Consider the following 25,862-nt stretch of genomic DNA (forward strand, 5'->3'; position numbering starts at 1 on the left):
TATTACAACAGTGAATTTTGCCTAATTGCCCTGCTAAGCATGGTTGAATTTTCCACACATGTAATTTATGCTGCTTCTTGTAAGAAGTTGTAGCATAAGTTTTATTAAGTTGCATTCTTTCTGATACCATTGATATTCAGCTCTTTGTTCTATGTGATGTTTCTTGGTTTCTCAAATGCTAATTGTAATATTCTCTAAGGCCCTTTATATTATTAATAGCCACTTTTCAGCATATCTATTTATATTTATGTTTTAAATTGTTTTTTATTGTAAAATGTGCATCACATGACAGTTACTACATTATACATTTAGGTGTATACTTTTTGTTATCAATTTTTGTGAATTGATATTTTGCTTACAAGTTTTTATTTATTTTCCTTTTCATGTTTTAAAAGTCTGAATTTCCCATATCATTATATTTACATAATATAAAAACTGTCAATGTTGAATATATTTTCTTTCCCCTCTTAGTAGTTCATCTCAGACTTTCTGAATGTTAAACAAATTGTGAAAGTGCATTCTTTTGCATATTCCTCCCTGTCCCTCTTCCTTTTATGCTTTTCCATTCAATTCTCAATATGAAAGTAAGCACTAAGGATTACAGTTTCCTCCCCTTGATCCTGAGATACATAACTTCATTACCATCACCACCATCACCACAACAACCAATTGCATAAGTCCACATCTAAGTGCTTATTATAAATTTTAAGCTATTTTTTATTTCTTCAGTATTTTGCCTACACTTTGTCAATATACCAAATAATTTTTCTCAAAATAATTTTTTTACAGTAGTATTCACCTAGTTACAAACCGTCATTGCTACTTCGTAGTAACATCATATTCCAAGTTGTAGGTCTGGTTTTAAGTTGACTCTTATGTCTTCTAACTCATGGATCTCAGTGATGATAATTTCTTCTCTGAAATGGGAAATCTCTGTTCACCTTAACTCACTTGATGTTTACTATGAATTATATCTATGTACATTTCTGTACACCATTATGACTTCCTGGAATATCAGCTTAAACACTTCAGATTGCTAGAAAGAGAATCCTTGCAAATAGACAAACGTGATTGCACAGACACAGCACACACACACACTTGCCAAAATATACATACACATCACATACCTTGGAGGTTGAACTCAAGTCCTAAACTTAAGATTCTTGATACCTGAGGAGAAAATTATTTTGAAAAATTGTCCCAAGAAAATCTCAAAATTAATATGATCATTCACCAAGTCTAAAACAGGCGTCACATAGAATAAGATTCATTTTATCCTGAAAATAGCATCTAAAACATGAGAAATTCTTAATTATTATGGTTGTAAAAATTGTTATGTTGATTATATGTGTATTTTTCCTAAAGTTACAGTATGCTTGAGGATATGAGATTATCTCCAAGTTTTCCTCCCATCCATTTGTAGTTTACATGATAAATGATACATAAGACAGACATAATTACAGACACACACCTACAAATTACAGTCTTTAAATACCTTCCAGAAAAAATGGAAAACTTGCCTGTGTGGATACTTCCCTTTTAAAAATATCAGAAGTTGCTATATGTTAATACTAAAAAGTAATTAGAAATTTTTTTTCAAAATGACTAGTTTATATGATTTAAAAGATATTGTAAATTATTTCATAATGTCAAATTTATTATAAGTCATTGTATCCATAGTAGGATGCAACTTTACTGCCGAATATTAAAATTCTGAAAGGAAAATGAATTATATTTGTTAAAATTTTATCAGCATAGTTTCAGATAAATCTCTTAAAGGAATTTTTCTATGATTCTTACTTTATACTACTTCAAAAGCTTGAATTTATGGTAAATATTTATAAACACATTAGGGCTTACATTATGAGGATTATTTCATGTGTTATCTTTGTAAAATGCCTCTACTATTTTGTCTTTATCAGTTTTCCCATCTTTGAAAATCCATATCCCATGGATATTCATGAATCACCAGTTACATGCACAGCGTATTTTGCTGATTGCCCTCCGGATTTGATCCTGGTGCTCTATTCTATAGGAGTCAAGCATAAAAAGCAAGGGTACAGTAATAAGGTAAAAGTTACAATTATCAGTCATTGCTCTCACTCATAAAATTGTTCATATCATTAAGTTGAGAGGAGAATTGAAGTTGCCAAAGAGTCAGGAGAGGAAGGGGGCAAAAAAATGGGAAGAGGTTAGTCAACTGGTACAACATTTGGTTAGGTGGCGGGAACAAGTTTTGGTGTTCTTTGTGCTTTGTAGTGACTCTAATGACAATAATTTACTGTGTTCTTCAATATATGGGATTTTTCAGTGTCTTTATCACAAAAAAGTAGTAAATGATGTGACAGCATAATCACTAATTTGATCATTATGCAATGTATACATTCATTGGAACATCACATTAGATACCATATATATGTTTATATATTTTAATTATGTCAGCCAAAAAATTTTAAAATACCCATCAAATAGTCCTTCAAGTTGACTTAGACTAACATAATCAGAAACCGAGGCTGCATCAGAGTAATCTAGATTTTAATAATTCCTTGAGATAACTCTAATATCAAGCCAAGTGTAACTGTCCCAGATATGTATGCTCTTTGTCTTCACTGTATAAATTAAATAATATTTATGACTATTTCCTCTAACACCTATATTTGAAACCCAAGCTGAAACTATCAGAACATGAATTCAGACTGCCCATGGTGAATCAAGCATCTTATTTTCCCAGTGCTATCAGGATAGACAATTTTAAAAGATGTCATTTACTTATAATTCTGTTAAGTTGCGCCATGGTAGTGTGGTCGTCCACAAACTGTGACACATGCAGCAACACTATTCAAGAGTCCTTCAAGAAGGCCATGAAAAAAAGGAATGAAAGGCAAGCTATTCTGGTGCAAAAAAATTTGAAACCTATGCAGTTTTTGCATCATCTACATTTCCACAAAATGTTTTGAAGTACCCTCTTATTTGCGCAAGTTAAATATTTGATTATTATAAGAAAGCTAATATTGGCTAAAAACTGCATTAGTAGAGATAGAATTGTGCTTTCAGAGGTACTTGTTCTTTGGAAAATTTAGAAATATGCACCTCATCCTTGATTGCTTCACAGCTCTTTAATATTAAGCAAGACTTATTTTAAAATGTGTTATAAGTTTGACTATCATTCAAACTAAGAGAAAAATGTATATATTCTTTCTGTGTAATGCACTTAGGAATGGCCAATTAGTGGAGGAGCTTGGAACCTTGGAGCACAAACATATCCAGAAATCATTATTACCGGGTAAGTGAGATGTGTTGTATGAGTTATCAATTCATCAACTACAATAAAAAATACTTCTGAGTTCCAATACTTTTTAATAATTGTATGTGTATTAGCAGTGTAAGTAAAAGTATGATATGCTTCTATGCAAAGATTATAATATTGATGATAGAATAAAACCACTGTAAATATAGTACTGGTTTTTAAAGAATTAAATATAAATTATGTCACTGGGAGAAAATCCAAATGGAAAGATCATGATAAGTTAGTCAAGAAAGAATTCATGTGAAAATCAGAGGATATTGCCAACAATTATGTGATTGCCACTAATCCAAGAATCGTGTGTGTGTTTGTGTGAGTGTGTGTGTGTGCTTATCACATGGTTATGTAAAATGTTTCAAAGCTGTAATACCAGAAATATTTCCAAATTGTATATTAACCCACTTCATGTTCTAATATTAGGAATGAAAATAAAAGTAAAGCTAACTATGAAATTTTTAAAAAATAGCAGGAGCTTCTGTTAATGTGAAGATAGATTACTAAATGTCCTTTACAATTTTTCTACTAAGTACCATTAAAAATCCTTGGTTTAATTTAGAAGACAAACATAAGAGATCTTGGAAAAATAGGAGAAATGTTACAGTTGGTAGCACCTGAATCCAAAGAACAACATAATAATGAGATTCTTGGACTTCTTTCTCCTCAAGTACCCAGGAATGGTGATGTGCTGGCAATTTTGAACTGCAAATGGACACACACACGCGGACGCCTAACAAAACCTATTTTAGTCTTTACTGAAGAGATGAAGAATGAGGTAGCCTATCAAAATAAATGAATTTCAGAAAATGATTATCTCTACCTGAATTAAACAACCCCTTCGCATACATATACTCACACACAAAACTCTGGTTCCATCCTACTATGACCCTAGCTTAACCAACTCCAGCAAAAACTAACTGGGATACCCCAACCTTTACCCTCTGAGATTATAATAAGATGCTCCAACTTCCTCAGATTGTGCAGAAACACCTAGTAAGGGAAAAATATGAGTCTTGTTGCGTGAAAGTCCTTGGGGACAAGGTGAAGTACCAGAATTTCTATTACTCTTACCAGAAATGACACGCCAGAAGTTCCGAGGATAATGAGTAAGGAGGATTACAAAATGTTTCATGGAAATAACTATCTGAAAACTCAAATGTAGTAAAGTATAGGAACCTGCAAATTCCATGAGGTGAAAAATTCCAGTTAAATCCATATTAACGTTTATCACAAGTTTCTGAACACCAATTAAAGATACCTTACAATTAGTACTTAACCAGTTTTACTCAGATTTCTGATCAGAAACTCTGAAGGCCAGAAGGAAACCTAGCTATATTTCATAAACCAAAAGAAAAGAATTGTCAACCCAGGATCATGTACCAGTGAAAACCACTTAGGATTAAATGCAGACATTCTCTGATGAATGGAGTTAAGAAAATTTGTTCATAGGAAACATATTCCAAAAATATGAGTATAAAAAGTTCTCTACACAAAAGAAAATGAACAAAGAAGGAGTATTGGATCATGAATCAGGAGGAACAGTATAGCAAAAATATGGATAGATCCAATAACTTTTCCCTGTATTAAGTTTTTAAAAGTATTTTTGATGATTGGGTTTGGAACATAGATTATAGCAACTGATGTGGTTCTCAATGTATATACAGGATATATTTGACATGAAGAACTACAATGTGTCTGTTTTCCTTGGTTTACAATAAGATCCACAAGTAGATGGTGTTAATTTATGGATGTGCAATAGAATAACTAAATCAGTCACTGAGAAATTTAGATGAGGAGGTGTATTTAAGAACACATTTGTTGCTTCAATATGGAATTAGTAAAATAAGTAACTGAAGTAATAGCAGAGAAAAACAAAGCTAAAAACTAAACGAGAGAACTAACAAATAACACCTAACATTAACATAATTATCAACATAATAATTACATTAAACAAAAATTGTTTAAATAAGCTTGATAAATGCAAATATTTATGTAATAGATTTAGAACATGGCCCATCTATTTGCTGTGTATAATACTCTTACTCCAAATGTAACACAATCAGCAGATTTTGAGTAAAAGAAAATTATAAAAATAAAAATCAGTAGAGTAATGACAGCAAGGTGGCAGAATAAGAAGCCCTAAACCTTGCCTCAGGATATATTGTATATAGTTATCATTTTATAATAATAATAATTTATAATATAATATAGTATATGGTTACCATTTTATAAAATATGTATTATATGATCTGTATTTATGTATTATAATTATATTAGTAAAAAAAAAACGTTATGAGAGTTCTGGAAATTAAGTTCATAGTAACAGTACCCTAAATACATTCAAAGCTAAGAAAAGTACCTTGAAATGATAAGAAACCTCTCCTCCAAGTTAGCAAAGCTCAAATTAAAGAGGAAAAGTACAACTTGGGGCTTCACATTTGGAAGAAAACAGAAGAGGAACTTAATCCAATGTCTGGACATACAGAGGCTGCCCAAAGATCTGGCATTTACATTTCTTGATTCAGAACACTAATGGGAACTGTCACACTTTGCATGCCTGTAGGCACCTTGTCAGACAGCCTGCAATAGAGAGAAAGATGCAGGAGTTAACAGCCTACATCTGGGAAAAGTAATGACAGACTTCTCCCTTGGGAAAATACTCACATAAACCAAAGGAGACAGCCCATGAGAGACTTGGGACTATCAGGATTTCTGCATCAGCTGAATGCATGGGCTGTTCACTTTCCATGTAAAAAGTCAGTCCAAGTGCACACCTTGCAGTAAAAATAAAGCACATGAAAAAAGCAGGAAAATGTGGCTCTATCAAAGGGACAAAGTAGCCTCAAGAAAGTGACCTTAAAGAGCCACAACTATTTGAATTAAATGACAGAGTTAAAATGACATTAAGGAAATTTAGTGTTTGAAGAAAGCACAAATTGACATCTAAACAATATCATGATACTATGTTTCAGCAAAATGAGAAATGAGCAGTTTTAAACCATTAAAGTCTCTGCTCAAAAAGAAAGCATACGTTGAGCTCAAGGTCAACCCAGAATACTCTCCAGAATAGGAAATAATGTGTTGTTACTTAATGACATTTCTGAGGATAAGCCACAAAACCCAAATCTTTAAAAATTTAAGATTTAAATCATAGAAGTATCTTTGCTGACCACAATGGAATGAAACTAGAAGTCAATAGCACTAGGAACTGTGGAAAAATATATGTATTACAGGGTTTTCTAAAACTTCACAAAAATGTGTAATATGAAAAAAAATTGCATGGATTTTTAATATTTTAAAACCAAATTAAGTATAAATTTCTGTTCAAATTTGCTTATAAACTTGAGATCAAAAATTTAAAAATATATTCTAATGGATATAAAGGTGTATATATAATAGAAGAAATTATGGGGAGAATTTTAAAGAATTGTGAGGAAAAAAGTAAACCAACATAAGCCAAATTTACTGACTACAATAAGATCACATCTTAAAGTATGTTGTAATAAATGACTGCTTAAAAAAGTCTCAAGTCAACTATTTAAATTTATACCTAATGAGATTAAAGAGAACAACTTAAACCCGAAGCAAGTGAAATTACAATTAAAGCATAAATGGGCCCGGCGCGGTGGCGCAAGTGGTTAAAGGTCCTCGCCTTGCACGCCCGGGATCCCATATGGGCGCCGGTTCTAATCCCGGCGGCCCCGCTTCCCTTCCAGCTCCCTGCCTGTGGCCCGGGAAGGCAGTTGAGGACGGCCCAAGGCTTTGGGAACCTGCACCCGCATGGGAGACCCTGAAGAGGCTCCTGGCTTCGGATCGGCATAGTATCGACCCGTTGCGCTCACTTGGGGAGTGAATCATCGGACGGAAGATCTTCCTCTCTGCCTCTCCTCTCTGTATATCCGCCTTTCCAATGAAAAAAAAAAATAATAAAAATAAATCTTTAAAAAAAATAATAATAAAAATAAAAAAAACAATTAAAGCATAAATAAGCCAAATAAATATATATTTTAAAAAAAATCTATGGTTTCTAATGAGCAAAATCAAGGGTTGAATTGTAAGGAAAAATAATAAGAGGAATTATAAATGGCCAACAAGCAAAAAGATGCTCGGAATCACTAATTTGAGAACATTTAAAGAAACATTATTTCACTTCATGCCCACTAACATAGCAACTCTCAAAAATAACTCAGAACCACAAACATTGTAATCAATTGTGATTCTGTTGCACTGTATACGGTGCCTATATAATGGAAAATAGCATTGCAGATCCCCAAAGGGAGAGAGAGACAGAATATCTCCCATGTGTTGCTTCACCCCCAGCTGTTTGCAGCATCTAGGGAAGAGCTAGGAGCCAAGAATGCAGTCCACATGTCTCATGTGGGTGAAACATCATTTTTGCCTCCGATGTTGCATGTTAATGGGAAGCTGGAATGGGAAGTAGTGCAAGAATTTGAACCCAACACCTATAATATAGGCTATGAGCATCCCAAACAGAGTCTACCACTGTATGAAATGTTTACCACATTTGTGAAATTTCAAAATTTTTCTCTAAGCCCAAGTATTTTTTAACAAAATACTCATACTCACTTTTAACCACTTTATAGCAAAAATGTTCTCTGCAAATCTAATGTGATAAAATTCCGATCTGTAATGATCATGTATGGTAAATAAATATTGAGTGGTATAATATTATAATATTTATATTAAGTATCTATTTCATGGAAGTCTAAGAAATAACAGTATCATTTTTGGCATATAGAATTAATATGCCAAACAATAATTTAAAATATTGTCATAAAGAACAGAAATGTAATGACAGGAAAAAAAGATGGGGCAGAAGAAAATGGTCATAAAATATTTAACATTCTTTGGGAAAGTAAATAATTTGTACTCTTAATTATTTAAGGATAAATTTTTGTAATGTAATCAATAAAATCATGAATACACAAAAACTATGAAATAAAATCTTTTAAAATGGAATTTATGAATAGAAATAGCAGAGACAAAACAGTTACAAATGGAATGTAACATGTTTAAATTTTAAAGCCAAATGTCATTAATTGCATTTAATATAATTTAATAGGATTTTCCAAATATAAGACAAAAGCTATCAGAATAAAAAATAGCTTTCAGCATTGCGAAAGATACATCAAATACATGTATATAGAAAATTTGAAAGTAAGAAAATTCAAAGTATGATATATGAGCATTTTAAAATATATATTTCCCTCTGAGATGAATTTATTAGTATTTCATTGCTGCATAACAAGTGACCATAAACTTAAGCAGTTTAAAATATACCCAATTATTACATTACAATTCCATAGATCAAATGCCTGATACTGTATGTTTATAATCTCTGCTAGAATATCATGACACGGAATTTAAGAAGTCCATCTAATTTATCTTTTGGAGACTCTACAAGAAAATCTGCTTCCAAGCTGATTCAGTTGTTGACTGTTTTCAGTTTCTTTCTGTTATAGGATTAAAGGCTGCATTTCCTTGATGATTAACCGATGAATGCATTCTTGGCTTCATGAAGTTCCTTATTACCAGCTTTGTTGTGTAGTCTAGCCTAGCAAATAACTAAACATCTCCTATTTTGTATGATTCTAATCTCAGACTTCCCATTTCTTTGACCTCTGTACCTGCATTTACAGGGCATTCTGTATTTAATCAGCAGTTTGTAGTTCAGTCTACAGATATAACCCACATTGTGTGAGGTTAAAGCTAAGGCTTATGTGGTGTTGATAGGGTTTTTAAGTAGTATCATTTTGTACTGTCCACTTCCAAATGTTTGAGCCCCATATATAGAAATACAGTTGATATTTGTACATTGGCATTATGTATTATAATTGTACTAAATGAAGGTAAGAGTTATGCCTCATTTTAAAAATCTTCATCATTTTCTTTATTCCTATCAGATGATACATCTTGCTTTTGCTTTGTATGCTTTTTATTTTTCTTCAGTTATTAAGTGGGTAACATCTCTAATAAGATACTAAATGAGACTGGTGAGAATGACCATTTTTGTTTTGTTTGCTAAGGAGGAAGCTTTCTGTCCCTCGTAATTACATATGTTAGGTTAGACCATGTCTGTAGTTCATTCCTATATGCAGCTTTATCTGCTGATGAAATTTCCTCTGTTCTCAGTTTATAGAAACATTCTTTTATGACTGAGTGATGAATTTTTGTCTAGTACACTTCCCACATTTAATAAGATGACCATATGGCTTTTCTTCTTTAATGTGTCACTGTGATTAATCACCATATGGTGGATAATATGGGCTTGTATTCCTAAGATAAACCCCACTTAATCATGACTTATGAATTCATCCACATAATCTTTGATTTGATTTGCTAGTATTTTCCTAATAACTCTATGCCTATACTCATGAGGCATATTAGTTTTAAGTTTTCTTGTACTGTGATTTATTTCTGATTTTGGTGTTAAGATAATGCTGACCTCATAAGGGATTTGGAAGTTACTCTGTTACTTTCAAAGTGCATTTTTATAGAAGTGACATTGTAGTATTTACTAACAATAATACAGCTCTAGTTAAATTTAGAGATTTGCATTTCAATAATATAAAAATTTATTTATTTTTAATTGAGTATAAAGTTTTCTCTAAATATTGTCCAATTTTAACATGTTATTTTTTATTACACTCTACTACATGTAAAGTATTAAAAAGATATAAGGAATTATTCTTTTTTGAATCTTTAGATTTTAGTGTGTAATTTAAGAATAAACCATTATTTTGAACTTAGAAATGGCTTACCATACATTAATTTTCATTATAGTTGTGTTTTTGGAGCAAAATTTTAACAGCAGCTCAAGTTTCTGTACATGTGAAATTTTTATGATTCTCATTTTTATTAAGCCTCAGCTAATACTAATTTATTTTTTATCTAGTCATGCAGATGGATCAATAAAATTTTGGGATGCTTCTGCAAGTAAGTTTTGAATTTCTCCCTGTATAGCTGAGAGCGGTTAGTTAATATTTGCTCATAGCCATTCACTAGTTTTCAGTTTGGAATTGGATGTAGCAGACATATGTGTATGCATGTAATTTATACAATCTGCAGTTTCATCTCTGCTGTACTTTTCTTTTTAATGTACAACTATTAGGACTAAGTATTTTTCAGCAACACATTTTATCTACAGTAGACATTATGTTGGCAAAGTACAGACGGGGTTTCCCTTAAACAGTTTATCTCATAGCATTGTTCTGTTGGATAAATGGTTTGAACCTTCTGGTCCTTGGATCCTTTACTTCTCTGCGTACCCTCCCAGTCTTATGAAGGTACGAGCTAGTGACTAGATAAATGTGGAAATTATTTTTGAAGTATTGAGAATTACTTAAAAGAAAAAAATAGTGTTCTGGTCTTTGTTAAAAGATGTACAAAAAGTTATAAGACTTCATTATACATGTATATATGCTTAGGAAAACTTATAGTCACTAGAAAAGACAACGAAATAGTTAACTACGGGACAGACAATATGACAATCCAAATGTAGTACAACAAAATTCTGTTACCAGAACTGAGATCTATTTATTTGGATAAAGTAAATCAAAGGAAGGTGTTTTAATGAAATACCATAGATGAGAATGCATCACAGGAAAGTAATACTAGAGAAGCAGAGCAAGAAACTTCACTATTGATGATACTCATCACCCAGTAGAGATTGCTCTCAGCAGCTAGGCAAATACACAATCAGCAAGAGAAAAAGACTGAAAGATTTCAATTCATGGTTTATGAGGCACGCAGTAAGGAAGGAGTAGTAAGATTCAATTCAAATGGACAGCAGCTCTCTTCTAGTGAAATTTCATCAAATCTGAATTTTTTTTCCTGGTACAAAATTAACTGCATAATGAAGTCATTGTTCCTTTCTCACTTCCTCAGAGTTACTTCTTGGTTTCTAAAATGGGAAAAGGATGCCTAAACATTCTTAATTTTTGGAGTGCATAAAATTCCCAAGTATGTACAATAGCATTTCCAGAAGTTTTTAAATCAAAACTTCTGTCACATTCAGAATATAAATTACAAAATTTGCACATTAATGTTTTATAGCCATAAAGTATAAAAGCATATTTTCAACATAATGAATGTGCCTGAATTGTCATTTATCTTGTTAATTTTGTGAAGTTACCTAGAATAGGAACTGAGGTGAATTTTAATAATTGAGCTTTCATTATGTATATCAACTTTCTGTTGCTGAGTAATAAATTGTCACAGTTTAACAGCTTGAAATAACACTCATTATTTCCTAGCTTGCGTAGGAGAGAGATTATACCTGTCATAGATTGTCTTTAGCTAAAACCTTTGCTAAGGATCTCACAAAGCTGTATTCATGCTGTTTTCTGGGACTGCAGATTAACCTGATGCTGAGGGTACTTCAGACTCGTGATTTTTGAAAGACTTCATTTTCTTAAAATGTTGGAATTAAAGATGGCTTAATACTTCAAGCACATACATTTGTTCCCATCCATATCCTTTGTCCCTTCTCTTTTATTTATATTCTTTTTCTCACAGATGTACATAAATATATACACATAAAAACAAAAGCATTTTGGTAACCATTTTAAGTAAGACAATGCAACTGGAGTACCACATATACCAAATGTAATTCAGTATACATTTTCTATGAACAAAACAATTCCCTTGCATCACCTAAGAATTGTGGTCAAAACCAGATTAACATTGATGAAACACTGTTATCTATTAACCAAATTTCATCAGTTTCCATATTATCCTTTACAACAAAAGAAAATTCAGGTCATTTGTAAGATTTAGTCAGCTTGTCCAGCATTCTGTAAAATCTGGAACAGTCTTTATTTCATGGCATTTAAAAATGTTAGGAGTCCAGGCTCGTTTTTATTTTGGAAGGTGGGGGATTAGTGGTGTGATATGCTCCTTCACATGTCATAATCCCTTCAGTAAGAGTTTGATTACTATATTTAACGATTAAATTCATATTGAGCACTCTGGCAGGAAGTCCTGATTTTCAAATCTTTTCTCAAAGATCCTTTGTAGAATAAGAAAAGTTTTTGTTTTAATTGGGGAATGAGCAATATCATGTTCTCAGATTTTAAATTCTTGAAAATGTTACACAGATCCAACATGTCATGGTTGGTTTTGTAACTGACCCTTTGTTGACATAAAGCCACTCCGAAAACTTGGTTTCTGCAATAATTATAGATCTTTGCATTTCAAATAAGGCTAGCTGGTGAATTTCAGCTCTTAACAGAAGGAATATAAAGTCTATATAAAGGAATAAGCTTTCCATGGATTACATTTCCTCTGTAATGACTTCTCATGTAAGGATAGAGGGATCTCCCTTAAGAAAATTACATGTAATGTTGCCTTTGTAAACTTTCATGTGTCATAGCTATTTAAGTAACATCATATGAGGAACTATCTACATAAATCTTTGGGAAATCATTCATGTTTTTAAAAAATGCTTTTTTTTCCCTCTGTACCCTCCCTCCAGGTACTATAGTCATGGAGCACTGAATGCTTACTAGTTAAAATGTAATTAATTTTGTCTGTTTGGATTTTGCTTTTTCGCTTTTGCATTTCAATAAAATATATTGGAAAGTCTTTAGCACTTAAAAAGTACATTAGAAACTAACTATGCTTATCTTCCAGTAACTCTACAAATGCTGTACAAACTAAAAACTTCAAAAGTTTTTGAAAAGCAGAAGGTAGGAGAAGGAAAACAAACAGGAGAAATTGTGGAGGAGGACCCTTTTGCCGTGCAGATGATTTACTGGTGTCCAGAGAGCAGAATATTCTGTGTATCAGGAGTCTCTGCATATGTCATAATTTATAAATTCAGCAGACATGAAATTACAACAGAAATAGTGGTAAGTTATTTAAGTTTAACATTCATACTTCGACCTAACCAAAAAAGTAGTTGCCATACATATTGGTTACTTTTCAATCTACCATTTAAGCCATCAAGTGGGCATTATTTGGCCATAATACAATTCATATGATATTTAACTGTTATTATTACTGTTAAAATGACTTGACTTAAAATGGTAAAAATAATTCTCTATCAGAAGTTGGTACTTGCTTTCAGTATGAAAATGACCTTAACATTTTGTATTATTTATTTATTTATTATTTATTATAAATTGTTGGAAATTCATTATGTTGTATTTTTGTCCATGATTTTAAACAAAAACTGTATCACTTTGATGTGGCATTTACCTCACCAAAATGAATAAATTTATTTTGTTTGTTAATAATAGAACGTTAGCATTCATTTTATAAACTTTTATAGCAATAAATTAAAAATTGAATATATTTTGTGTTCAATATGAGGTTTTTGTAAATAAGTATAGCTACAAAATGTACAGTTTGCTTATAAAGTTATTAACTTATAGTTAGGTCAAATTAATATAGAATTTGTTCTATATTTTAAAATTCATCTTAGTTCTATTGTCGAGTAGTTTTTGTAAATTATTATTTCTCAACTGTAGTAAATTCATTTTTAAGATTATCCATACGTAGTATTTTTGATAAGCTAAAAGTAATCACTAATCTTAATTTTACCTAGTGTTTATTTTACATCAGTGAATAGTCTAAAGATTGAAAATCTTAACGCCCTGTGCAGTAAGCTAATTCCCAGTTAATGTGCCTATAGACAATTTTTGTTTTCTGTCCAGTACCTATCTATCCTTTTCTAACCAGTACCTAAATAGATTAAAAAATGTTACTCTTCTATAATAATTAATTAGAAGTCCAGGATTTGAAGTCAGATAAAACTAGATTTTAATTCTGACCTTAAAGTAAATATCTCTGTACAAGTTATAGGGATGCTCATTAGTAGCAGATTCTGAGTATGATAAAAATCTATCATTTTGGTAGTATTGCTATATTTACTACCATATAATAGAATTTTTATAAGCGATTTCAGTCTCAAAAGTGCACATTTTTTCTGATAAATAGAAAATATTTATTATAATATTAGTTTTAACTCCACTATTAGGTATTTTTCTTATCACTTTTTCAAATGAAGAAAATACATTTTTCTGATTTATCATTCAATATTCTAAGCAATTTGCTAACTTCTAAGCAATGAAAAAATTACACTTTTAAATGATTTACATTGAATATCCCAAGTAGCTTGCTACTTAATTCAGCATGGAAAATTGAGCTTATTAAACTGAAAACAAATGAATGATTTCTTAAAAGTTATCAGATCTATTACTGTGATTATTATTGTGATTTAGACTAACACTTGATTTTTTTAAAGTCATTAGAAGTACGACTTCAGTATGATGTTGAAGATATTATCACTCCCGAACCAGAAACAAGTCCTCCATTTCCAGATCTCTCATCCCAGCTTCCATCTTCAAGGAGTCTTTCCGGGAGCACCAACACTGTGGCTAGTGAAGGAGTAACAAAGGACAGTATTCCATGCCTCAAGTAAGAGCAAATTTTAAGGATTTTTTTTTTTTATTTGAAAGGCATAATTACAGAGAGAGACACAGTTTTCCATCTAGGGCCAGGTTGCCAGCAGGAGCCCAGAATTCCATCTGAGTCTCTTACGTAAGTAGCAAGGTCCCAAGTGCTGTGCACATTATAAGGGACCTGGATAGAATTGATAACAGCCAGGTAAAAAACCAGCATTCCTCTGATTCAGGTGGGGGGGGACTTAACTCATTGTTCTACAAGGCCATCCCAACTACCAAATTTTAAAGGTTTATCATATTTGGAACCATTAAATATAATATCACTCTTCTTTCTTATGAGGTTGTTATCAAATACTCTACAATGCATTGTCAGATACGGTTGGTCTTTCTTTGAAATCTGTGATGAAGATATAGTGTTTTCTTCCTTCAATTACTTCTTTACCCCTTCAATTCTAAAGGAAACTGAAGGAAATATTCTTTTTGAATGGGAAGTTCAGAGCAGAAATTTGGCCTTGTGTTTGTTACTTCCCATTTGAAAACTATATATATATAATGTATAAAATGATATTTCTTCAGCCTTTTTGAAATTAAAAAGACGAGAAAGTTTGCCGTCTATTTATTTTACATTTTACACACACACACACACAGATACACTAAGAATAATTGAGATTGATGATTCTTTGGATATCCCTTTTCATCTATGATTTTATTAGCCATATTTTTTTGGTTAGTAGGGCTATAGTGAATTCGTTATTTTTTTTTTCAAAACAGCTCACCAGTTCATAAGGTAACAAATAATTTTATATATATCTTTAGTTTCAATTATATTTATTCTTTAATTTATTTCTTTCTACCAGCTTTGTGTTTGATTTGTTGTTTTCCTAGGTCCTTGAGCTTCTCTGATAGCTCTCTTATTTGATGCCTTTCTCGTTTATTGCCACAGGCACTAGTTACTATTAATTTTCCTCATTTATAAAAATATTTATTTTTATTAGAAAAGCAGTCGTACAGAAAGCAGAGACAGAAAGATCTTACATTCTCTGGTTTACTTAAAAATGGCCACAATTGCCGGAGCTGAGTCAATTCAAAGCAAGGAGCCAGGAATTCCCTCCGGGTCTCCCATGCAGATACAGAAAGCTTTAGGCCATCCTCTGCTGCTTTCAAAGGCCCAACACGGAGCTGGATTGGAAGTGAAGTAGCCAGTATATGAACCAGTACCCATATGGGATCCTGGCACTTACTTGGGGGATTAGCCAATTGAGCCATTGTGCCAGGCCCTGAACTTTCCTCCTAACATGCTTTTTTCTGTATTCTGTAAGTTTTGAAGTATTGTGCTGTCATCTCATTTGATTCCATTAATTTTTGAATTCTGTTTAGATTTGTTCTATGATCAGTCAGTAGTTAAGCTTGCATATGTTTGATTTCGTGAACTGATTTCCAGCTTCGTTCCATGGTGGTAGAAAAGAAGATATGATTTCAATTCCTTTAAATTTGCTGAGCTTGACTTATGGCCTAACATGTTGACTTTATCCATAGACTAGCCTCCATGCACTGATGAAAAGATGTGTTCTGCATCTGTGAAATGTAATGGTCTGTAGATATCAATTAGGTCCATAGACCTGTTGCTTATTGGTATTTTATTTAATGTATTGATGAAAGTGGGTTGTTGAAATTGGTAGTGTATTGAAGTCTCGTTTGCCTTTAGAACTATTAATGATGTAAACTGCCAGATGCCCTGACAGTTGCATATACATTTATTGCAGTTACTTCTTGTAGAATTGATCCCTTAATCATTATGTAATGCCCGTATTCATCTCTTTTAAGAATTTTTTTTTTATTGAAGACTCTTTTGTCTGAAACTAGAATGGCTACATGCTCATTTTTCCTTTCCATGGGAAGGGCATGTGATATCTTTTTCCATCATTTCACCTTCAGTTTTTGTGTTTGTTGGTGAAGTGTGTTTCTTTGAGGCAAAAAATCATTGGGTCTTGTTTTTAACCCATTCAGCCAGTCTGTCTCTTTTGATGAATAATTTAGGTCATTTGCATTCAGGATTATTGTTGAAAGGTAAAAAATGTTTTACAAATACTCACATTTTTTACTTTGGGTTTTCTTTGTGCTTTTAGTAAATTTTCCAACGTCACATTCTTTCATTATATTGATTGTAATTCTCTATTTTTGTGTGTAGCATATGCATAAGCATCATTTGTAGGACTGGAGAGATGATGGCAAACCTTTCAATTTTCTTGTTTAATCTTTGTATCTTGGGGCACAAAAGAGAGCTTTGCAGAGTATAATATTCTGGGTTGGCAGTTTCTTTTAGGATCTGAACTATGTCTCTATTCTCTTCTCTCCCATAGGGTTTCTGATGAGAAATCAGATCTAAGTCTAATTGAAGATCCTCTCAGATTAATCTGTCATTTCTCTCATGAACATTTGGAAACTTTTCTTACGTTTAACTGTAGAATGTTTGACTCTAATATGTCATAGTATAGATCTAATCATGCCATTTAGAGCACTGTGCTTCTTTTACTTGGATATCCCTTTCTTTCTCTGTATAATGGAGGTTCTGTTATTCTTTCACTGAATGTGCCTTCTAATCCATTCTTTTTATGTACTCAGGAACTCATAAGACTCATCTAGGATACTATTTTTGGTTTTTCTTTCTCCCCTTTGTTACTCTAGTTCAGAGGGTCTATTCTGCCTCATAGAGTCTGTTGCTAACACTCTCCACTGTATTTTTTTTAATTTGTCGTATTGAAATCTTCACTTCTAATATTTTAGTTGTTTTATCCTCAGTCTCATTGATGCCATGCATGGATTTTCTTAATTCCTGCCTTTGCTACTGCTTGTTTTGAATAATCTTATAATTGATTTTAACTCATTTTCTTCAATCTATTCATCTTTGTGGCCTAATATTAGAGGGTTGGTGTGTTCCTTCATGGGAGTCACCTTCCCTCCCTTGTTCATGTTTCTCATGTGTGTCTATAATCATTTCTATTAGTACTTGTTTTAGTCCTCTGATAGTTCTTATCTTTGAATTATGCCTTTTTGGCTTGGTGGAATGACTGCTCCTTCAGTATCTGGAGATATGTACCAGGTTTAGGCAGCACGTTGTGGTCTGTGATCAAGTATGGGATAAAATTCCAGGGTGACACCCAGGTTGAGCATGGTAGATTTCTGCTTTTGTCAACACAGGGGAGTTAATGATCATGACTATTAGTGAAATCATTTCCTCAGTTCCTCTCATTCCAGATGATTGGTGCCTGAGGTTTGCCCATGGTGGCTTCACAGGTTTATTATTATTATTATTATTATTATTCATTACATTGTATTATGTGACACAGTTTCATAGGCTCTGGGATCCCCCCAACCCCTCCCCAAGGTGGATTCCTCCACCTTGTTGCAGTATTACAGTACAAATTCAGTCAAGATTCTTTCTTTGCAAACAAATACCAAGCATAGAGTCCAGCATCTTATTGTCCAGATAAATTCAACAGTTTCTTGGGGGGGACCATCTCTGGTCTGAAGGTAGAGCTGATTAATTAAAAGCCCCAACATAACATCAACAGCAATTTACAACATTATGAAATTAATTGACATGGTATTGAATAATTGAAGCTCCCCTCAGCCACACAAGTCTGTTGCTTTGAAGAGAACAGTGGCATTTACCTCTGGGTCCTCCACCTGAGTAGATCACGCTGCCATATCTCCCCTCAGGGCTCACTGTAGGGTATGTGTGGGAGGAGGTATACATGCCTCCCCACCATGCTTCCTGCCCCAACTCAAAATTCACCAATGAATATGAATTTACCATTTTGACATAGTGACCTAATCACATGTTGGTGCAGAATAACCTGGCCATTGCTGCTGAAGCCGCAGGACCTCTTGCTGCCCTGTAGCAGGATGGGGAAAAGGAGCATATTCCTTTTGCTTGGTGAATCATTACCTCTGGGATCTAACTGTACTTAGAGTCAGTGTGGCCTATGAGATTATACACTAAGCAGTACCTCGGGTTACTCTGCCTGCACTTGTGCCCCAGCCACTTTCTCTGAATCTGCTAAGGTCTGTGATGTGTGGCACAGTGACTCTTACTTGAGATGGTGGTAAGCTGCTTCTCGTGCTGGCTACCTTACATGGCTGACTGCATATAGCATTTCCAAGTTCCATGGTCTTGTCCCATGAATGTTTTATTTTCAGAAAATTTCTGTTGCGGCACCTGTGGAAGCATAGCCCTTTCTTAATTCTCTGCACAAGTGGTTGGATACAGGGTGTCACCTGTTTGCAAAAAATCTGTTCTCATTTGTAATAAATGCAAGTATTGCATTGTAAAATAATATAAATACTATCTTAAAAATTTAAAGGAAATTGTGTAGGCCAATTGAATTTGGGGAATTACAAAACTAAAGAAATAATAAAGCATTCAAATGAAGTTTGGTGTATTTTGAGAAAACTGCAGGTCACCTACCTCCTGTGTGCTGTCTGCAATGCCTGGTGTTGTATATTTATGTAGAATGTAAATTAGCAAAGTAAGCATAAACATGTTTATTAAGCTGTATGTGATAGAATTTTCTCTTTCTGTTAGCGTGAAGACCAGACCAGTGCGAATGCCTCCAGGGTATCAAGCCGACCTTGTTATTCAGTTGGTGTGGGTAGATGGCGAACCTCCTCAACAAATTACTAGTCTTGCTGTAAGTTCAGCATATGGAATGTAAGTAGTTAAACTTTTTTCTGATTTAGATTATTCAGCTAACATTTGATATTTTAGATGTTTTTAATTTCTCAGATGAAGTTTTAAAAGTGAGAAAAACTCCTTACCTGAATTAAATCAAACATGAGAGAAGACAAATCATGATTTAAACTTTAACTGGTTATTTCTTTTCAATGTCAAACTTGCATTTTTAATTTTGGCATTATTAGTAAACAATAAGGATGTTGTCATATATAATTTTTTATTTTATATTATCTGTCCCTTGTCTCCTTGTTTTTTATTTTGGATATTTTCTTATCTTTTAGAGTTTACTAGTTTGTCTTTTAGAGTTTACTAGTTTGTCTTTTAGAGTTTACTAATTTCCTTTTCAACTATGTCTAATCTAATGGTAGATCTACCATAGGAGTATAATTGCTTTATTTTTCAGTAATAGACCTTCCATTTCTATTAAATCTTCCTATTCCTATGTTAAATTGTGATTTATGTCCTTTGCATCTCCTTGAATACATTGAGTATAGTAACTTTACATACATGAGTGTTCTTTTTACATTTTAAACTTTTATTAATATAAAGAAAACAGATTGCATGCATTTCATATATCCAGTTCAGGAAGAGAACCACACATCCCCCATTCCCTGACTTCCCCTCACACTCTTCTCTACCTTCTCTATATTCAATAGAGCTTCTGGAGTCATAATTTTAGTCTCCTGCATATTCACAGGCTTAATTTACCTCTAATCATGATATTCAAAAAGTAAAAACTAAAAAGATCATAAAACCACATTCCCACTGACTGCAGGATAAACATAGGATTAAAGTGACCGTCCTATCTCAAAGTGACCACTTCATTGCTACACATTTTTGTATGTTCTATATTACCTGCCAGACATTTCACTGAGCACAATACTTTCTGATTGCATGGGGTTTCATTATTATTTTGTGGCTGAATAGTATCTGGTATTGTGTATATGACACATTTTCTTTATCCAGTCATCCACTGATGGGCATCTAGGTTGATTCCATATCATAGCATGGTGAATTGAGCTGTAATAAATGTGGGTTTATTGTGGGACCTGGCACAATGAGTCAGTGACTAAATCCTTACTTTGTACCTGGCGGGATCCCAGATGGGTGCCATTTTGTATCTCTGCTGCTCCACTTCTCATCCAGCTCCCTGCTTTGTCCTAGAGCAGCAGTATAAAATAGCCCAAAGCCTTGGGACCCTGCACCCATGTGGGAGACCAAGAAGAAGTTTCCAGCTCCTGACTTTGGATTAGCTAAGCTGCAGTCATCATGGCCACTTGGGGAAGTGAACCAGTAGACAAAAGATCTTTTTCTTTGTCTCTCCTTCTCTCTGTATATCTTCTTTTCCAAAAAAACATTGAAATAATAAATATTAAAAAACAAATAACTCTCTTGTATACTGATATCATTTCTTCCGGGTGAATTCTTAAGACAGTAATGGTTGGGTAATTAGTAGTTCTATTTTGAGTTCTCTAAGGAATAATGGGGAATAATAAAATGACATCAAGCAGCCGAATAGATGAACCATAAAAGTTCCCAAAGAAACAAAAAAGAATAGATTAGAAAATATATTCAATGAAATAATATCAGAAATTTGCCAATTTGGAGAAAGACTGGCATCAAAATACAGAAAATGGGAAATACCTCAAATAGACATGAATAGGAAAGAACTTCATCCTCTGCTTTTAAATAATAGCCATTATGACAAAAGTACAGTGAAAATTCATTGTGATTGTGATTTTCATCTCCCCAGTTACTAATACTTTTGAGTATTGTTTCATATTTTTATTGGCCATTTGTATATCTTCTTTTAAGAACTGTTCATTGAGGTACCTTGCTCATTTCTTGACTGGTTCCCTCTGTTCAGCTTTTGGAATTACTGATGTATTTTTTGGATCTTAATTCTTAGGTAGCTTAGAAACATCTTTCACATGTTCTCCTGAATTATCTTCAAACTCTTCCTGATTCATCTTGGTGGGAGTAGCCTAGGTGAGTCTGACACTGGAGGAACAGGTGCTCAACTCTCCTAGCCACATGGTGGTTGCTAGAGGACCCAGTTTTAGCCAGGCTCAATGCTTAGGAACCCAGCTCCAGCCACTGCTGCCAGGCAGTGAGCATATCCTGAGCTTGTCCCTAGGCCTAAGAAACACCGCCTCCCACAGTAATTACATTGTGAATATATCTGGGAAGACACAGGAACCTGGCTCTGCCTACCACCGCCATCTTGGTAGGGACAGCCCCATGTAAAGGTTGGGGTGCTGGACAGTAGATAATGGTGCACATGGAGGACCTGGTAGCTCATTGGGGCTTCAGAGGATGTCTAGTACCATAGAAGAGAATGGAGAACAGAACATATGGATAACTACCCCAGACAAATGATGACAGCAACTATCTGGGTGATTAGAGACTATGAAGTTGATGGTGTCAGCCAATGCACATTGGAAGCGATTCCTCATCCATAGATTGGCAAAGTCAATAGATTTCAAAATTATCACATCAACCTGGACAGAATCCTCCGAACATGCATCTGTGTGACCCCGGGTTGATATTGGCTGCTCACTTCTCCATCCTTGGGTACTGGGATGGTTGGGAGGCTGGGTATGGCCTATCCCCTTGTATTCTCCCACCCCCCAGAAATGGGAAGAAGAAATAGAAAGCTTGGAAACAATGATCACATCCACTGCTCCATGACCTTAGATCTTTCTCATCTTGATTGACTTTATAAACATCAATTAAAATTTTAAAAAGAGAAATTTTTATACAACTCTTTCTGACTTTTTTGATGTGCAGAAGCTTTTATTATAACCCAATTTGACTAGTTTTGCTTTTATTGCTTATAATTTGGCAATCTTATCCAAAAAGTAATCACTTATACAAATGTCTTAAATTTTTTCCCTATGTTTTCTTCTACCAGCTTCTGAGCCTTATGTCTTAAATATGGATCTTTGATCCATCTTGAATTGATTCATATATATGGTACAAGGTAGTAATCTAATTTCATTCTTCTATATATGAACATCCAGTTTTGCCAGCACCATTTATTGAGATTTTCCTTTCTTCAGTACACTGTCTGAGTACTTCTGTCAAAAATCATGTGGTTCTATATACCTGGAATAATTCCTGGACTCTCCGTTCTATTCCAATGATATAATCAGGCTATTTTAATAACGAGGTTTATAGTATGCTTTGAATTCAGGCATTGTGATGTCCTCAAGTTTATTTCTTTTTGTTGAGGATTGCTTTGGCTATTTTGGGTCTTTGGTTATTCATATGAATTTTAGGACTGTTTTTCCAATTGTATAAAGAATGTCATTAATATTTCATAAGGATTTCACTGAATCTATTAACGATACCAAAACTTCCACGAGCAAGGAATATTTTCTCATTTTCTCATTTTTGCAGTGTGCTTGATGATTTCTTTTATCGGTGTCTTACAATTTTCTTTTTATATAGCTTTTTTTTTTTTATTAATTAACTTCCCATCCAGCTCCCTGCTTATGGCCTGGGAAAGCAGTAGAGGATGGCCCAAAGCCTAGAGACCCAGAAGAAGCTCCTAGATACTGGTTTCAGATTAACTTAGCCCCAGCCACTGTGGCCATTTGAAAAGTGAACCAACAGATGGAAGAACTTCCTCTTTATCTCTGTAAATCTTCCTTTCCAATGAAAAACAAACAAATCTTTAAAAAATTCTCAAAAAAATACTAGTAAATTCAATTCATCAACACATAAAAAATTATTCACTCTGAACAAGTAGGATTTATCCCAGAGATGCAGGAATTGAAAAACAACAAAAGCCAGTAAACCTGGCAGAACACATTAAAAAACAAACAACAACAACAAAAAAACGAAGGCTAGAAACTATATTTATCCCAAAGACAGAGAAAGCATCTCATAAAAGCATCTTTCATCATTTAGAAAAAAAAACTTAAGATGGATAGAAGCATACTGCAATACATTAAAGGCAATATGTAAAAAAGCCAATGTCAACATCATATTTACAAGGGAAAAACTGGAAGCACTTTGACTAGGATGGAACCAATTAAGGATGCCCATGCTCAATGTTATTAATCCACATAGTTTAGGACATTCTAGAGCATTAAGCAAGAAAAAGAAACCAAAAGAATATAACTGAAAAGGAGGAAGTAAAATGATCTGTTTGCAGATGACATAATGCTTTAGATAGAGAAATCAAGACTATTATGAGACTATTAGAACATATAAAAGAATTCATTAAATTTCCAGGTTATAAATTCCAGAAAAAATCAACCATTCTTGTAGACCAGCAACATTCTGGTGTGAAAAAAGTTACAAATCTTATTCACAGCAACTATGAAAATTTTAAACATGCTTGTATAAATTTAACCAAGGATGTGAAATACAATGAAATTATAAAATCTTAATTTAAAAAGTAGAAAAAGACTCAAAAGATAGAAAAAAATCCTGTTTTTGGACTGGAATTTAATATCAAAATGTCTGTACTACCCAAAATAATTTATAGATTTACCCAAATGAAATTTACAAATTTCTTTGTGATCCCAGTCATAATGTGAGGACATTTTTCATGAGACTGAAAAAAAAAATCCTAAAATTCCTATGAACATAAAAAGATCTCAGGTAACCAAAGCAATCCTAAACAATGAAAACAAAACTAGATACATCACAATACCAGATCCCAAGACACATTAGAAAGCAGTTATAGTCAGAATGACCTGGTACTGGCACAAAAATAGGCATGGTAGACCAACCACATATCCATAAAGAACTGAACTTGGTAAGCCTAAGTCATCCACTAAGGAAAAGACAAACTCCTTTTAAAAAATAGTTTTGGAAAATTGGATTTGCACTCTCAGAAGTCTGATACAAGATCTCTGCCTTATATTCTATACAAAAATCAATTCACGGACTGGTGCTGTGATTCAACAGGCTGTTCCTCCATTTTCAAGCACAGTATCCCATATCAGTGCCAGTTTGTGTCCTAGCTGCTCTGCTTCTGATCCCTGCTTATGTCCTGGGAAAGCAGCACAGGATGGACCACGTGCTTCAGACCCAGCAGCTGCGTGGGAAATCCAGAAGAAGCTTTTGGCTCCTGGCTTCAGATCACTTCAGCTTCAGCTGTTGTGGCCATTTGTGTGGGTGAACCAGCAGATGCAAGATCTCTCTCTCTCTCTCTCTCTCTCTCTAAATATGCCTTTTGAGTATAAATAAATATTTTTAAAAGCAATTCACAGTAAAAGAGCTAAATTGAAGACCCTAGACCATCCAGTCAATAGAGGAAAATGTAGCTGAAAATCCTGCAAGTCATGGACATGGGCAGAATTCTTAGCACAGCCAAGGAAATCAAAAATAGACAAATGGGATTCTAGCAAACTAAGATGCTTCTGCACAGCAAAGGAAACACTCCACAAAGCGTGTTTCTCCCACCGAATGGAAGAAAATATTTGCAAACTCTGCATTCAGTAAAGGATTAATATCCAGAATACTTAAGGAATCCAAACAAAATGGATAGAACTGGAGATTATTATGCTAAGTGAAATAAGCCAGATTCAGAAAACAAATATCATACATTTTCTCTTATTTGTGGAAGTTTATAGAGAATATGAAAATACTGTGATGTCATACCCTTAGTATTTGTTGTAAATATTGCTTTGCTTTTAGAACATTAGATGACAGTATATTTTTCTTTGAAGAACCCCTCACTCAGTGATATTAAAATTTATCTTGAAAAAATGGTATAAATGTCTATATATGCACACAATAGTTACTTTGAGGTCAGTGTGAAAAAACTTTTTGAAATTATAATGTTTTTATAAAATGGTAAACTCCAAATTTTAAAAACTTAAATTTTATATATGGCTATTGGTAAACTGCCAATTATCACTTCTCAAGAGAGAGGAAGTGACATTATCTTTACACTAGAATGTTTAAAAATAGCTTTGGTGTTTATATTTAAGTCTATGATTAATCTCAAATTAATTTTTATTTATGAAAGTTGATTTTTTTTCTTGCTCTACACTTATTAATTTGTTTCACTGTTCCATGAAATAAAAATTTTCTATTCTTTGTAGAATTATTTTGGCAGAAGAACTGGACCCCACTAACTTGTAAACCCCAGTCTGAATTCAAGCTGCATGCTCAGCTGACCACTCTTTCCTCAGCCACTCCTGGGCGTGCCTAGAGTGCTATCTCAAACTATTGAACTTTGCTTTCTCTAGACTAAACAACTTGGCACTCTCTCTCACATTTTGTCTGGAGAGGTATCAAACCATTTTGATCAATGTCCTACCCTATTAAACCTTGCTACCCTGCTTACCACTTCTGTCTTGTGTCCGTTCTTTTTGTGCAAAGACAAGTCATATCTTGCTCATCTCTGCTAACACTTTCAGCAAAAGTTTGCATA

General features: G+C 33.5%; 1 protein-coding gene across 5 annotated transcripts in view; it reads left to right on the forward strand.

The window, feature by feature from the left end:
• Positions 1–25,862, forward strand: part of LOC121167251 (syntaxin-binding protein 5-like) — a 252,185-nt gene that overhangs the window by 143,702 nt on the left and 82,621 nt on the right. For all 5 annotated transcript variants that reach the window (XM_040996671.1, XM_040996674.1, XM_040996673.1 and 2 more), the window contains exons 12-17: positions 1,923–2,070; positions 3,216–3,283; positions 10,218–10,258; positions 12,956–13,173; positions 14,571–14,743; positions 19,316–19,441. In XM_040996671.1, coding sequence (XP_040852605.1) covers positions 1,923–2,070; positions 3,216–3,283; positions 10,218–10,258; positions 12,956–13,173; positions 14,571–14,743; positions 19,316–19,441 — 774 coding nt within the window. The remainder of the gene's footprint in view (positions 1–1,922; positions 2,071–3,215; positions 3,284–10,217; positions 10,259–12,955; positions 13,174–14,570; positions 14,744–19,315; positions 19,442–25,862) is intronic.

Source organism: Ochotona curzoniae, unplaced genomic scaffold (genome assembly GCF_017591425.1).
Source record: "Ochotona curzoniae isolate NIBS_2020 unplaced genomic scaffold, NIBS_Ocur_1.0 patch355, whole genome shotgun sequence".
In the NCBI taxonomy this organism is placed as follows: Eukaryota; Metazoa; Chordata; class Mammalia; order Lagomorpha; family Ochotonidae; genus Ochotona; species Ochotona curzoniae.